Source organism: Nomia melanderi, chromosome 12 (assembly GCF_051020985.1).
Source record: "Nomia melanderi isolate GNS246 chromosome 12, iyNomMela1, whole genome shotgun sequence".
NCBI lineage: Eukaryota > Metazoa > Arthropoda > Insecta > Hymenoptera > Halictidae > Nomia > Nomia melanderi.
Genome location: NC_135010.1, coordinates 9,216,978 through 9,233,661, shown reverse-complemented (window position 1 = coordinate 9,233,661; position 16,684 = coordinate 9,216,978). Strand labels below are relative to the sequence as shown.

The following is a 16,684-nucleotide window of genomic DNA, read 5'->3' as shown; positions in this document are numbered from 1 at the left end:
CATTGCAAAATAACCTTATGACATCAAATTTATCACTCGGCTTGCATCTGTCACTCGTGAAGTTCATACTAACTAAGAAACATTTAATTGCATTAAACCCTATCAGACCAAACTCTCGGCAGTGGCCACGAGCGATAACTTCGACCAATCCAACGAACAATACCGCAGTCTCCGATTCAATTTCCCCTCGTTTCATCGCTTTCCCATTGTTCCCAGAAACTCTGATACAGATCCTCGCAGTCCATCGCAAAGAAACTTTCGCGTCCAATTACGTTACGCGAGTCGTTGCTCACCGGTGCCTCAAACTCGCGAATAGCCTCGCCGAGATAATTCTTCCTCCGCGTCCATTACTCGGAATTTTATCGCCAAGGAAATTCGCGTAAAAGTGCGAAAGGCCTAGGAGCGAGGCAGTAAACGAGGTTTTGCTCGATCACAATCGCGTCCGTCGAGAAGTCGCGTCGGTTCTGGCCGTGCCCGCCGCCGCCGCCGCCGCCGCCGCCGCCGCCGCCGCTGGCGAGCGGCAACGGTAAGAAAAAGGCCTTGGCCAATAAAATATCGTGATAAACGACACGGCAGCGCTTTCCACGATTACGTTTACGAGTGGTCGCGGTAGGGGCGGGCCAGGGGCAGAGGAGGGACTGCTATACTTACGCGAATCACCCCGTGGAGAAGCGGGGAACCGTGTCCGTCGCGGCTGGTTTTATAGTGGGTCGCTTTTCCGCACGTGCTTCAGCGTCGTAGCCGGGGAAATCGCGGCGTCGGATGAACGGCTCATTAAATATAGATGGTTATCTTCGATACTTACGGCGGGACCGAGCCCGGGAAAATGTACTCCGGGAACTTTATGGACCGTCGACTTGTTACAAAGGTTAGGAAATGTTTTCGCCGCCGTGGAAAGTTTATAATTTTCATTGCTGGTCACGGTTCGCGTCGCGACTCAAAGGTTCGCGTCCGGCGACGCCGGCTTTCGGTATAAATGACGTACACGCGCGTCAACCGTTTTTATTGGAGAGATTTGTCACTGTTCCCCGCCGCTGTAGATAATTCCGACGTCGCGTTCTTCCTCGTCCGGCTGGATGAAAAAATTCTATATGTATATGATATAAATTAGCGTCCTCGCGCCGGTCGCCGCGCGCGCGCCACAGAAGAAACGCCGGATTATCTCGCGACGAGAGTGTCTACTGCGCGCGTGATAACGAATGCCGAATCATTCTGGAAAGGGGATAAAGTTCGCGTAGCCGGGATATAATATCGCCGCGGGGCGTGCATCGAGATCTCTGTGTATTTCAGTCGCATTCGCGGTCGTAGGTTCTCCATGGGTTTGTGGATTTAAGAGAAAGTGGGAAGAAGAAGGACGCTCCGCGCGGAGAATATTAATATAAGTGGATATTTAAGTGTAATGCCTGTACGGTTCAGTAAACGCGATGTCTGCCGGTGTTCCTGGCATGCGTCGCATCAAAATCGACTTCGCGTCGATGAGAGTGTTTATAGTCGAGAAACAAGCATCGAGATCATTTCGAAGTATTCTCTAAGAAAATCGAATGCAATATCGAACTCTGTAGTTTCTTCTCTCGCAGAACTCAGTTTCTAACCGTCAACGTGCCAAAACTAGAACAGTTCTCGTACTTCAAACCCACTTCGACATTTCTTGAAACCCTAGATGAAAATCTGAAGCGCTCTCAAAGCAAAAAGCACGATACTTTCGGAAACCAGAAAACTTCCAGTATCACAAAAATAAAGAACAATATCGAATTCCGAAGGAGAACATCAAACGACCAGCAACTGGAACAGAAGCACGTAGAAATCATCCCCAAACCCTTCCGAACGTCCAAGGCACTCCTATCCGCAGCAAGAACTCAACATCTGCTTCGCTAACTCCACCCAGCCTCTCCAAACATCGGCCCCCTTCCGCGTCCGAGGGACTCCAGGTTCCGTCGTTGTCGCGACGCGCCGCTTGTCCACGGGAGACGCAGGTTGCGGGTACCGTGGAGCGTATCCTGGGATCGCTCGCGCGACCACGCACGCTCTGCGCACGGGAAGGGAAAGACGAAGACGCTTACGGAGATGAATGCCGCTTGCGGGGAGAGATCGACAAGCTCGGATGAACAGGGTCGGGATAGGAAGAGAAGAAGAAGACGAAGAAGAAAAGGCAGCAGCAGCAGCAGCAGCAGCAGCAGCAGAAGAAGAAGAAGAAGAAGAAGAAGAAGAAGAAGAAGGAGCAGCAGTAGAAGAAACAGAAGAGTTTAAGGAAGAGGAGACGGATAAAGGAGGCAGCGGAGAAGGAAGAGGATCGAGAAGGAGGAACAGAAGAAGGAGAAACCGAATAGAAGGAAGAGGCAGGCGAAGAAGAGGATGAAAAGGAGCAAGAAGGAGAGTGATCAAGGTGGGGCGGCAGAGACGGAGGAGGGGGAGCTAGGTGAGAGAGATCGAGAGAAGGCCGCGGTAGTCTTTCTCGGTCGGCCAGGTAAGATAAGGACAAGGCGGACAAACGGACTGACGAAGGTGGCCGAGGTAGGGGATACTCAGTCTCGCGGCCACGTGCTACACGAGCGCACGCCCCGAGCCGGCCGGTGGTCCAGCCACGTCTCCGTCCTCTTCTTCTTCGTCCCGTTTTGTCCCACGCTTCCCGGTTCCTCCTTCTCCCTTCCATTCTTCTTTTATACGCCGACCCGTGTCTCCTCTCCTCGTTTGTTCCTCTCTTTTCTCCCTTTTTTCCACCCTTCCTTTCCACGGTCTTCTTCCCTCTTCTTTTTGTCCGCCTCCGCGTACGCGCTCCCGAGCCGGCCGTGTTCGCCACGCGATTCCGCCGCGCGCCCGCCGCAACCAGCGGATTCCGTGGACGCCGCTCGTGCGCGTCTCGCGGGACGGGAAATCGCGGCGAACGGCGCGCCGCGCGAAACGGGCGCACTCGCGCGACCGCAGGGAACAGTTTTCGAGGGGAAACCGTCGCGGCCGACCGGCGGAAGAGAGGAACGGCGTCCTGTGAAGTTCTGCCGCGACTGAATCGTTCTCGCCGGGGGCGAGACGGTTGCGGCCTATGTTTGCTCCTTGGAACGACTCGTGAAACGGACACCGGAGGACGGTTTCTGTGCGTCGAAGTCGCAGTGCGTCGTGGATTCGCGGCGGAGGAGGCATTCGTCGTTGGATCCCGGACCGACATGCTCCCGCCGAGATTATCTTAGCTGACCGCAGCTGTGACATGCTCGCATCGAGTGGACTGGATCGTTTGTTTAGGCTGTACTGCGCGCGAGGAAGATCGAACAGGTGGTTCTCTGACTCTGCGCGGCCGACGATGTCACGCTGTCTTTCGATAGTATGAAATTATTGGGCACGGGAGTTCGAGTTTATGAATCAAGTGTGTTGCATAAATGAGTGTTGCGCCCGAGGAACGCAGAAAATCGCCTACAAGTCGGGCTTCCACAGTCGTGATCGGACTCGGCAGTGATTTCTGAGAAACCCCGGTTCGATGGATACTGAAGCTCGCTCCGCGGTGTGAGGGTGTGTATACAGTGTGAATTCGCTGATGTTGTTCGGGGAAGATGTCAATTGGCAGGAGGCTACAGGTGTCGATTGAACGCAGAAGGTAAATGCTAGGTCCGTAGCTGTTTGCTAGTCGACGCGAAGAGATTCCTGCGTTTGTAACCGAGATTCGTGGCACCTGAGACTTTCACGGGTCAGAACGAAGCTATCAAGATTGACAGTAGCGGCGGAGTTCGAAGGAAACTTGCGAACATCTCTAAATGACCTATTCTTCGTCGTTAATCGTTACTTTCCAATTTCAAGCATCGAAAACCGCGACTTTGACTCGAAATCAATGAAGTCGATCGATGTCCCCCTAATTCAGCTTCCACGCGAGTAAAGAACGAAGCGGCGTTGGAGTCGAATTTACGGAATAAGATTTCTCGCGATTAGCTACAGGGGTATCGTCGAGCAACCGGAGGCCCGCAGATTCGCGTCGAGTTTAACGAGCCGAGTAGCCGCTGGCTAGGCAGCCGTACGAAAAACCAATTCGAATTTCTTTCTCTCTCCATCGTTTCGTCCCTGTTCCCCGGCGATCCGCGGCGCCGACGATTAATTTGTCACGACGTCCGGGCACAACAATTTCAACTGTCTGCAGTCGGTGCCATGATATCCGTGTGACGTGCCGCTCACAACCGGTTCATTAATGCTGCAGCCGCTCGTCACTCATTGGCTGCCACGGGTTGCCAGCGATCGTGATGTTTGCGATAGAGAGAAAGAAGGGAAAAAAAGGAGGAGAGACCGATCGGAAAAAGGGTGGGAGAAAAAGAAGGGAAGAACCGATACGCGCCGGCCGATACTTTTGACGGGAGTGTTTCACCTTTCAATCATTATTATTGCGAACGGCCGGCGCGCCGTATCGCCTCGGAGGACGGCTGGCCACGCCGCGCCGGTCCGTACGGGTTGACGGACAATTAGGATATTAATGATCCGTGACGGCCTGGGAAAGTCACGTAAAAATCGCTCGTGCCCCGGGCGTCGATGCTCGCGCCTCCGACAATGTAATCCTGCCCGCACGATTTCTTCTTCGCGCCGGTGCTACGCATTGTATCCCGATGATTGCCGCGAGATTGCTCGGCTGTCTTCCAGAGAGAAATCTGACGGGAGGATGACTGGCTCGAGTATTTGTTTAAAACGTTCGGTAGGGTAATGAAAGGATTTGGGAGATTTAATTTGACTAGTTAGGGAACGAACTGCTTCAGACATTTCCTACGGGGAGATGGTAGCACAAATGATTATTTGAGGTGTACAGTACTAATATATAAATCGATACTTTCATTTTTCTTGAATAATTGCAACTGAACAGCGTGTTAAGTGAATTTTAATCGTTCCTTATCTGTTCGAAAGATTAGAAATCTACTGTGATATTCATTTCTCCGTAAGATTCTTTCCTCAGAACTGATTGTTAAAACGCAGAGCTACGACGTCAAGATTAATAATCAAACTTCTTCTTTTCCTTTCAATCCGAAAGAACCTCATTTGAAACAATTAAACGTCAGCCTGCCTTAATTAATAGTGCGAACGCGAGAGAATCTCAATCCATAAATAACACCGCGCGTACGACGCGCAACGTGTCCCCGGTTGCACGCAGGCCCATCGGTAATCGATTTCAACAATAATTCTCGTTCCATTCGAATCGGCCATAAATCACGGCCTATCCTTATCGCGAGAAGAGATTCCGCCGTTCCGCGAATACTTCTCCGTAGCCTGAAGTTTCAATTCCGCCGCGACTGCGGAATAACTCGCCGCCGACAGGGCTCGTCTTCGGTGTCTATGTAGGATAGTGCGTGCCGCTAATCCAGTCTTCTCAAGAGTGACGCGATGTATTACGTTTGCATACACGCGGTTATAACGCGCGCGCAGGTAAAAGAGCGATTATTTCAAGGACTGCAAACTTGTTGCGGCCCCGCGGTAACGATGCGAGCCGCCTCCTCTCTGTTCTCTCTAGTTTCGCGAGCACGAAAATATCGGCGGGGCAACCGGATCGCACAGTGGCCGCGTTCATTCGTTCTCTCGTTCGTACCGCTAACAGCAGGAATCGTAACAATGCCGGTCACATAACAGACGGCCCCTTGGAAAATCAAATTTCGGTTGAGTATCTAAATTCCACTCCAGCATCTACAATCTAATTCGCACGCGAAACACCGACATTCCCGGGAATCGAATTAAAACATGATCAGTTTCGTAGACTTTAGTAGTTTATATACCTCTGACAATGTCTCATTTGTATTCTCGGTATACTGTTTATTCTCTTCTATTTACACACGTCTCCTATCGCCGCAGAACGCGAATCATCGCAAACAACGCTCGATCAAAGATTACTTCGACAACGTTCCTGAACACTCGCGCCGGGAATATTAATTGCAGAATTTCGAGAATGACGGAAGAATTCCGTCCTCTTAATTTCCCGCGGACACCGTCCGCCCAGAGGTATTACTTAGCGAGTTAACCTTTTCGGGATCCCCGGGCGCGCGTGTTTACGACTCAACCGGCGAGTAAATGGAACTTTATCGGTTTGAAAGCTAGTTTCGGCGCGAAAACGGTCTAGCCGATCTCAGCCGGTTACGTAAGCCCGGCCGACCGTAATAGCGATTCGGCAATGAATTATTAATACCGTAATTGCGCCGAAAATTTCGGGAATCGATGTCGCCTGCGAGAGGTCTTCTTTCGGTGGTTAATGAGATCCACTCGGAGAACTTTTGAAATTTTAGCATCGTCAACGATTCGCCACAATGATAGATAACCTTCGATTTATGTGGAGGATTGAATACCGAAATGATCTCTCAATGAAACCAAGGAGAGCCATCGTTTTTCGATATCCTTTGAGATTCTCGAATTTACTGTTATCCGGTTGAAACGGTATGTTGCTTCTTTTTTTTTGTAGATATTTCCAGTGTATTCTATTCTCCTATTTGCTCGACGATCGAAGTTCACGTCGTCGCGTTACATTTCCCATACCAACGGGGAACGTTAGCCCGCGGGAACGGGGATTTATAGGACTCGCGGCGAGCGAGCGATACATTCAACCGAACCGGTCTTCCGCGGGTACACGGACTCTTAATTAATTTGTCATTATTTAAGGAAGACGTCTGGCGATAAAACTTACCGACGTCACGGCATCGCGAGCCTCCTCGTATTTCTCGCTTGTCGTTCATCCTTCAAACGTATCGATATCTTCTCGACAACTGAACAACCGGAATCCGATGGACACGGAAGGGAAAAAAGGGCAACATTCATTCCCGGTGCAATTTGTAATTTGAATTTTCCCTCGACTTTCTCGAGGATGCCACTGGTTTTTCGAATGGACGTGCATTAATTACTAGATTGATGTGTTTCGTTAAACATTTGTGATATCTTAATACTTAGACGACTGCCTAAGAAGAACTACAATCTCCTCCATTATCTTCAATTGAATTCAATTAATTCGGTTAGAAACTGTGTTTCGTAAAAGCAAGAACCGTATTTGATGAATTGCAAATAATCCCACTTAAAGACTTACTAAATAACAAAAGAAAAGATAAACAGAATAAAAGGCAGTACGTTGCTAAGTGAAAAGTTGGAAATCTCCCCATTCGGTTGGCTAAGTGTTAAGAACGCAGTATATTTCGGTACTCATTTTAGTTCATAAAAGTAGTAAAGGAGGTACATTGAAATCACTCTTTTGAGTTTTAATTCATATATTATTTCTATGTCACAAACTTTTCAATTATCCTTGTTTCTACATGATAACGTTGGAATATAAGCTAAGTACCTGTATAATAAATTCTAATTGAAGTTTTAGGAATTTCTCTACACATTCGAATCAACCGGTTCGCGTTTAATTGTCATCCATTCGTTAATCCATTCGAAAAGTTCCCCTTTCCACCGATTAAACGTGCAACGCGAGGATCGTCGAGCGTGATTCTGTCGCGTAAAATAATTTCGCGCGGACCGACAGTTTAAAACAAAATGGTGGCGTGCGTGGCGTGTAAGGGCGGCGCTTATTATTTTTAATGCATCAAAAACGGAACCTCGTTAATCGGAAGCGGACACGTTTACACGCGTCGGTGTTCACCAGGCGTACACGGGTTCGGTTCCCGCGCGCGGATGAAATTAATACGTGGCCGGCGCCGTAATTAGCGCTCGTATTTATGCGCCTCTTGCGAGGCGGGCTCCGTTAACATGGTAATGGCGTTACACCGCTGTAAACACGACATGTTATCTCGGTTCGGCCCAACGAGATTCGCGCAAGAAATGGCGGATCCGAATGTTTCGAATTTTCGGCTGACGGCAGCCTCGTTTCCGATACGAAGCTTTTTACCGGAGGATCTCGGCGAACGTCTCTGGAAAGGTGTGATTGGAGGGACATTAAAAAGCTTTATAAACTTATAACGTGGTTACTATTGTGGAATAGGGTATTGCAACTTTTGTGAATCTTCTTCCAAGATTTGCCTCTTAATAGTCTTCCTTCGAAGTGAACTGTCAAATTTGAATACTGTTTGATTACTGTACCATTACTCGTACTAGCTACTTGATTGTATCTACTTTATACATTCGTAATTAATTAATATCAACTATGATACAAGTGCCCTTTTTCAAGATATAAAGATCAGTGAATTTTTCAAACTTGACACAGTAATTCTTCGTATAACAACTAATGCAATATTTATATAATATCTCAAGGTTAATATATTCAAAAATTGTCATCACACAGTATCCTAAAAGCGACCTATATCTCTTCTAAATATCCATTACACAATGGCCACTTCCCAAAGATTAGCTGCGCTAACGATGTTAAACGTTTGAAAGTGTGATTCTCCGAGTGTTCGAGTGCACCCTTGTGATTCCAGTTCACACGGGATCCCGTAAAAGAGAGGAGAGGAGAGGCCGGTGGTACCGGTCCACCGCGATCCAAAGTGAATCCGTGGCGTTCGACGAAATTTTGAACGGCGCCGTAGGTTGTTGGACACGCGCGAAAATGTCGGCCCGCGGCATCGAACACGGAACAGACGGCTCGAGGGACCGGCTCGAACCGTTTACAGCGAGAGATTAAAGAACATCGAATGGACGTGGGCGATTTGTCGAGCTCGGCAGGATTGGCTGGGAGCGGATCCATCCCTGGTGCAACGGGTGTTGGTATCATTACAAGTACGACATCCGCCACCGCAGGGTGGTGGACGCCTACGTCGACGATCGCCTCGGCAGCGGCCAACACCGACGTGGTGAGTTCCTTTTGCAGTTTTCTTTTATTTTTCTCTCCGATCGACGCGGCGTTTCTTTCCCCTTGTCGAACCCGGCCAGGTTTCGCTAGAGGACTCATTGTTCGTTCCTCTCTGAGATCACTTCCGCCGGGGGCTCGATCGAAGCTTATCCTAAAATGTACGTGCATCGCGGCATAATTATCTTAGCGACGATTAAACGCGCAGGAACTTGAACGAAGGAAGTTCTGTCGGATATGTACAAGTGGACTGTATATTTCGTTCGTGTCATAAACTTCGAGAATCTCTAATTACGGTGTTCCGTCCTATACGTTGTTATTTGTATTAGAGCCTTTCGATTAATCTACCCAACAGCTTGTTCACTCGATATAATTATAATATTCACGTAAATGGCACGTTGTTTCAAGTACTTACACGCGAATGGTGAAAAAAGCCAGGCGAAGAACAGGTTCAAATCGACGATTCGCAGCTGAGTCCCCTAAAAAACCCGTAGACACCGGTGACCGGGCTGCGGCGCCGATAAAGGCGAATCATCGGCCGTGTAACGCGAGGAAAAAGATCCCCGGGTTGGCACGGTACTTTCATTTCTTCGTCGAGTCCCATTCGTCATCGGCATTACCTTCGCGCGTTACTTAATGAGACGTCCCCACGGTTGCGGGTGTGCGATTAAGCGGCCGAGAAGGGTCGAATCGCGGGTGCCGCGGAGGTGGAACGGTAAAGAACGCCGATAGGTTGTCCGCGCGGACGGGAGAAAGAGAGAACGTCGACGGTCGAGATCCATCGGGCCACGGGGACCATTATTTAGTTCCGTTCCGAGTGCAGGGGATTAGAACCGAGGTGACACGGCCGCGTCATCTGTTGGACGTTTAACCTTTTTTACCTTGCACCGAGCCTGCGCTTTTGCCGGCGTACCAGCAAGAAGCCGTTGGCCGTCTCACCCAGATACATTTGCACCACGGCAAAAAGGAGAACTGCCCCTTTTTATTTCATTTCACTTTCTTTATTTAATGTTCTCACTATTGGAAGAAGAATACTGTAATTCATGCTGGATAATGTATAGCAATGCTTTAATGGATAATGATACTAGAATCGTTTGACGCTGAGGATTTGAAATTTGGAAAGTAAATATGGAAGATCTGTATAGTTATTAGGGTATTTTGAATTTTGCCTATTTTAAGTGTTATGCATTTGATAGAGTTAAATGAATCATAAATCAGAGAGTAACAATTGATACAATTAGAAATGTCGAGCCTTTCTGTATAGGTCCCTTTAGAATCCCCGGTTCAGCAGAGGTTGAATTAAAGTTACCTTCCATTGACACAACGTCACTCATTTCCAATCACAAGAGTCACCTGACAGAGCCCCGTCGATTCATCTCTAGGACCATTACGGCACCGGCAGACGAGATATATCAGAATTCTAAAAATATTTCGAAATAATCCTCTCGACCTCAGCTCCCAGGATCCGCGAAAGGTTCTTCTCTCGCGCAGGGCTGACGTAATATGATTTCGTCGCTCGGCGAGACGCCCCTTTACATCGGCGATTACGCTCGTTGCGAAATCGCAAACTAGAATCGATACACCCTTCTTGCGCCGTGGAATCGAATAACATCTCCGCTGGATCCGCACGCTCTCCCGTCCGACGATTTACCTTTCCCGTTCGGTCATCCTTTCTCATTCGATCGTCGCGATCCGCGGAGGCCGCAGCCTGGTTCGCCGGTAATGACTAGCTAACTAGGTTTTAATAGGAACACGGTCTCGCAACCGAATCCCCGACGGTTCTTGCCTGGCCAGAGAGAACGCGGGAAACGGTCCTTTTCACCGTTTTCGAGAGCGAACCGCTCCGATCCTCTTGCGAGGATTCTCAACCTGTCGAAGCGCGACGTGCGAAATTGAAATATTCCAATCGAAAGAACACGCGTTCCCCTTGTCGCTTGCGATCGGTTCATACTAGAAAGTCGAATTTCCGAAGAAAATAATATTACCCGAAGATCAATCGATCGAATACCCAAATACGTTCAGGTCTCCGCCGGTGATCGGCGGCCGAGTTGCGCTCGATTCGAGCGGAACCGGCAAGTTGCGATATCGACGGGAATTGCCATCATTCACGGATCTGCTCGGTCGATCGCCTATAAATCATGCAAAATCATCGACGCGTTTTTTCCCCACTCTTTCGGTATCCACGGCGGTTTTAATCGTTTCGGTGTTGCGAGACGCGAGGGAAACGCGTGCGCGCCGGGTATACGTGTCGCTTGCGGGGAGCTTGTTAACTGCTCAATGATTAATCCGGCGTTACCAAACGCGTCCCGCCGATCGTCGCTGGAATAAATAGCGTTAGCAGCGGGGAACACTTGCTCGGAGCGTGTCTGGCTAGCCGGGGACTGCGGACTTTTTTCTTTTCCTTCTTTTTCCGCTATCGCGGATCGGAGACGGGAGACGGTCCCCAGTGATTGGCACGTATTGCGGGCTTAGGCACCGGTCCCGCGATCGTTGGACCAGTGTTCCGAGCGTCTTCGGTTTCTTAGCTGAAACGTAACCACACGTCGCGCCTTTTTGTTGCAGATGAATCAGCTGTGCAGGGTATGCGGAGAGCCGGCCGCGGGTTTTCACTTCGGGGCCTTCACGTGCGAAGGTTGCAAGGTTAGTATCCGTCTAGTCCGTCGCCTTTTTATCGTAATCACCACGCCCACGGCAAAAACTGAATAATTTAATAATCATTTCACTCGCCTCGCGCGCATCGGCCGGCCAACTTAGATTAAGTAGCCGAGTAACGAGTTACTCCGGGGAAGTGGCTAAAAGCTATTAACTGTCTGATTAATAGTCCGACGCGGAATTGATTGAGGCGATCCTAAATAAGTTTGCTCCCTGTATTAACAATCCCGCAATTACGTGTAATTATTCGGTCTACCGATGATTGCCCCGTTGTGTTATCAATTGACGCACGGTTTCAACACCGGAAAGATGCTTGTCGTTAGAAGACGATAAGAATATTTCGTTATCCGTACACGCGTAGAAGATTAGTTCCCTTGAAAGCACAATTAGGAGACCAGGAAACTTCTCCCTGAAACCCTACGAACCGCATTTAACCGAAACACATTCCAAAGAACGCTACGAACCACTTGAAGATTAACGATACCCGGCGCTATCCCCTCCCACCGAAAATCACAAGCCTGTTTTCTGCCCCCTAGTCGTTCTTCGGCCGTACCTACAACAATCTAGGGAGCATCTCCGAATGCAAGAACGGCGGCGTGTGCGTGATCAACAAGAAGAACCGAACCGCGTGCAAGGCGTGCCGTCTGCGCAAGTGTCTGATGGTCGGGATGTCGAAGTCCGGCTCCCGTTACGGCCGCCGTTCGAACTGGTTCAAGATCCACTGCCTGCTGCAGGAACAGAGCCACCAGGTGCAGACGCGCATGGTCAAGGACTCGAAGTCCGCCTACGAGAAGGCGTTCGGTTCCCTGGACGTGGCGAACAATAACAATAACAATAACGAGAACGCTGGCACGACGAGCTCGTCGAACGTAGTCGGTATGGTCACCACAACCACCACGACAGCGAACAGTTACCATCACTACCATCATCATCAACAGGATAGGTTTCCGAAGCGGGACGATTCGGTCCTGAGGCCGCAGGACCTGCCGTCGCAATTACGAACGCCGGAAATACCGGCGAGAGTCAGCGGCCAGGATCCTCTTCTGAGGCCCATGGACCTGGTCCGAGCGCCACACGAGCTGCTGAGGCCGGAAGTGTCCAGGTTCCCCATGTGGCGTGGCCCGCCGTTCTTCCATCCGGCGTTGTCGCACATGCAGCTGCTGAACGCGCCGTTCTTCCCGTTCCAGCAGCGGTTCATCGTCCCCTACGTGAACCAGGTCGAAGCCTCGCAGATGGTAGCCAGCTCGACTAGCTCGTCCAGCGACAGCGTTAGCGCGCGATCAACACCTTCGTCGAAGAGGGACGACGAGAACAGAAGCAACAACCGGGAGGAATGTAAGAACGACGAGACCTGCGAGAGGAGCCAAATGGAAGTCGCGCACGACAAGAGTCTGGCGTTCCTGAAGTCCCTAGGCCCGGAACAGGACCAGCCCATCGATTTAAGCATGAAGGCAGGGCCCACGGAGGAGCTGGAGGTGGACACCGCCAGTACGGAGGAGGAGAGGTCCACGGACAGCGAGGAGGACATCGACGTGCAGCAGGACACGGGGCCGCCGCTCGATCTCACCAGGAAGACATGACCCCGGGGCCGCGACGATAGCACTTGATGGAAACGGGACTTTTACTCTGGAGCGAGTGGCTCGCCTGGGGATCGTTGTGGAGGCACCGGGCCTCTCCGCACAGAGAGCCACATTGTTGTCCTTTCGCGGAAGCGTTGCGAGATGAATCGTAGACTCAAGTGACATCGAAAGGGTGATCCTCGGAGAGGTCACGCGAAGACTCGTGGAACGAAAACATTTCGGTTCGAAGATCGGAGAGGAAGACGACGAGAGAAGTGTACAGTTCTTTTTAGTTCAATGGGGAAGTGACAGATGGCTGGGGATTGGAGGAAGAAGCTAACGTGCAGAGGTTGTTGAGTCGACTTTAGGGTCGGATCGATGAAATTGCTCAAGTACCGGCCTGTTGGTCGCCAGGTGAAGTAAGCAACCGGAAGATCGTCAGAGTTTGTGCCTTAACCGGTGCCTTCGAGCTTCCCCGGCCGGGTACAGGGTGCCAGTAAAAAGCCACGTGATAGTTTAACGTTTAAACGACGCGCACGTCCGATGTGCGGCAAGTAATATACATAGATTAATTATATGTATATGTATATATAAATATTTACCTGTGCGTGTGTGGTGCGTTTATCGTGGATACCGCGATCGAGCGGAGCGGCCGGAAGCCGCCTCCGACGCTCGGGAATGGCCAGTGTTACGTTCGACCCTCGACCAATACGAGATTCTCACGTATCTTTCTTTATTTATACCGAGCGTGTTTCTTATTTAACGAGATCGAGAAGTGTACACCCGTGATACCGTACAGTGTGTGTGTATGAGAGAGAGAGAGAGAGAGAGAGAGAGAGAAAGAGTGTGCGTGATCGCTACATCGATCTCCTCGTCGAATTACGCGGGAAGAGCCTAACGGTGTGTTCGACCTTTTTATTTTCGTTCGAAAATTGTAATACGGGATCGAGTGTTGCGTACGGTTTCTGCAAATATTTTTCCTTCGCGATCGGAAGAGATCTCGCGGCAGATCGGCGGGGCAAGGGAAGAGGAGAAAGAAGTAAGACGAGGAGAAAAAAAGGGTGAGGCGGAGAGTGGCGATCGCGATCGAACGATACGCAAGCGCGCGAGTCCGGCATGTGTTCGGGCGAGAATACGAAGTAAAATAAAGAATATTGTATAGCCAATATGTGGCGCCTTGATCGTCGTTCATTAAATCTCTCCTCGATCATCGTTTCCCTTACGCGAGCGTCCGTAATCACGTACCTCGAACTCGAGATGGTATTCGATTACTTTCGTCTCGCGCGTCTCTCGCATTCCATCCCGTCGGCGCGAGTTGCGCTGTGCAGGGGCCTGTTGCGCGCACCGTGCGCGAGTGCACGCCTATCCCGCCCTGTCTATCGGGTTATTTATTCGATAATAAATTCGTGCGACCCTTGACACGCCGCGCGAGAACGCGTTTCCCCGGTGAATTCCGTTTTAACGCGACGCCGCGCCGCTAATAAGCCGCCTGGCCGCGCGTCCACTCGGAGCGGACTGTTTCGGTCGGTCGGCGGAACGGCCAGTGTACGAGGGAAGGAAAGAATTTCGAAGGAGTACCTTGGACGCGTGTCCTTAACGAGGATCGAGTGACGGGGAAGCGCGGCGGGGTCGTCCTTGCGCGTAGCGTTTACTGCTAATTACGCTGGGTCTCGAATCGGGGGAAATTTCACGGTCCCCGCGCAATATATCATAACTTGCGATAATTTATGAACGGCGCGCTGGCAATGAGGAACTGCGCTCGCACGGGCCCCGGCCAGCCCGGCCCCGATCTATGGCGCGGACTATCATAGGCGGTATCGCGTTTCTAATGTGACTCCATGCTCTGTTCGCGTACGCGGTAACCGCGTGCGAGCCCTCTTCTTTCGTTTCGTCCCGGCCTCCGCGCTTTATGGACGGTCTCGCCGAGTAAGAAACGTTCGGCCGTCGGAAAACGAGGAGGAAGAAGAGAGAAAAAACGAACGTCCGAGGGAAGAAAGAAATCGTCCGAGCCACGGCGCTCGAGCTAACAAGAGGGACGCGTTTCCTTCGATTTATTATTATCATTTCTCTTCTTTCGATCTATAAACCTCGCGCGTAAATCTTGGCCCGTTCTTGCGGCCGGGTTACGCCGGTGATTTACACATGCCGAGGGGACAAAAATCATAAAATCGTAATGATCTTCTTCTGCGGGCTGCCAGCGCGCGCGAGCGAGGCGCAGAACGGGGCTTCCGCGACGACTCGGAGACTTCGATGACCGCGCGAGCGGGGAACTCGAGGAATATTCGAATCTAACTTATTTCGACGTTACAACCGGTGATCCGCCATTTTGTTGTATCGATGTGACCCGGTTGTAGCACGGAATGGCGGATGATTCGTTAGGAAAAATGTTCTGGAACGCTAGGAATGCGCAAGAATTTGATTTTGTGAAATAGCGAATCACTTATTGGGAGTCTACGGTCATAATACACATTTCACGCTATTTTATATGCGAAATTAAGAATCGAAGTCATATTTTCCTGACTTCTTAACTGTCACCGAGGAAAATTCGTTTTCATTCTTTGGAATTTGTCTCGAGACCAGAAGAAGATCGTTGCTCTTAAGCGAGCCGAGCGCGAGGTTTCCACGTGTTCCGCGTCGCGGACCGTCCGAGGGACACGGAATTCACGGGAAGTGACACAATCGGCAGCATTCACCTGCGTGCACCTGCGTGTATCCACGACACACTCCCGGTGCCCGTAACCCCGGACGTTAAAACGCCCGGGCCCGCTCGTTTTGTTGACTTAGGCGGGGACGAGGAAGGGAACGGGGCGGCCACTCGATGTCCGGCGAACGAGCTCTAGTGGTCTCCCGACGTTTCAGGTTTCCGAGATTTTCGGTCCACGTGTGCGCCGCCGGGAAAAGTCGCTGTCAACGGACGATGACGTGTGCGAAACCCGCGAACCTTCTCGAGAGGCAGCCCGTGTCCCTGGATTACGTAAAGAGACACTTTTTCGGGGGTTGCGTCGGCCTAGTTACGATCGACGGACCAGGTTGCGTAATTGTTTGGGTAACACATTTTCACGAGAAAAAAACATTTGTCTAGTCTTAATTGTAAAAGCATATCAGCCGGAGGAAAATTGACGAGTGGATTGTTCAACCTACCAATCGCGGGATGCTGGAAGAATGTATCCCGTCTAGGACGTTGCAAAATTATTTAATGTTGTCTATTTATTTGAGACATGTTTGTAGCTTGTACTATTGTTTGTCAAAAAGAACATTGGAAATAAATGATTATGCACGTGGACGCGTCTCTCAGTCTCTCCAAATCGAATCTCATGAGAAATAAAACGAGAACTCGTACGTCGCGTTGCGTGGAGTTCGCGGCTTTTGTGCCGTTTCCATTTTATTCGGTTTATTAACACGCGCCGATTCATTTCCCCGCGATTCCCTGCGCGGGAACAGCGTCGCGCGGACACTGAACATCGGCGGATCCTATTATGAGACAGGTACGATTCTATATATCACGCCTACGTAACGTATACCGGGATGATTTACGATGTTTACGCGGTCTGAAGTCACACGCGTCTGTTATTAATGTCGAAATTGAAAGACCGGATCGCCATGCCGCGCCGCGCCGCGCCGCGTTGAGCCGAAGGATCCACCGGGGCCAGGGAGCTGGGGGGCGGATGAAAAATCCTTCGTCCTAACGCCGCCGACCGGGACCGAACCCATAAACCCCCACCGTTTATATTCTTTTTATGAGCGAACGGTTACTTCA

The 16,684-nt window shown here is 50.5% G+C and overlaps 1 protein-coding gene and 1 long non-coding RNA gene across 6 annotated transcripts in view; one reads left to right on the top strand and one right to left on the bottom strand.

Annotated features, from left to right (window-relative positions):
• The window catches only part of LOC143175139 (uncharacterized), a 169,732-nt gene that overhangs the window by 920 nt on the left and 152,128 nt on the right, over positions 1–16,684 (bottom strand). The gene's annotated exons all lie outside the window — the stretch shown is intronic.
• On the top strand, positions 2,238–16,210 carry LOC116426100 (uncharacterized). 5 transcript variants are annotated; one of them, XM_031974586.2, is made up of 4 exons: positions 2,238–3,583; positions 8,349–8,720; positions 11,279–11,356; positions 11,905–16,210. In XM_031974586.2, exons 2-4 carry the CDS (start codon positions 8,562–8,564, stop codon positions 12,946–12,948), a joined length of 1,281 nt encoding a protein of 426 aa, XP_031830446.1. In that variant the 5' UTR covers positions 2,238–3,583; positions 8,349–8,561; the 3' UTR covers positions 12,949–16,210. The 5 variants fall into 5 exon arrangements, with proteins under 5 accessions (XP_031830446.1, XP_031830447.1, XP_076228719.1 ...); XM_031974587.2 differs by having other exon boundaries at positions 2,238–3,594; XM_076372604.1 differs by lacking the exon at positions 2,238–3,583 and adding an exon at positions 5,584–5,609.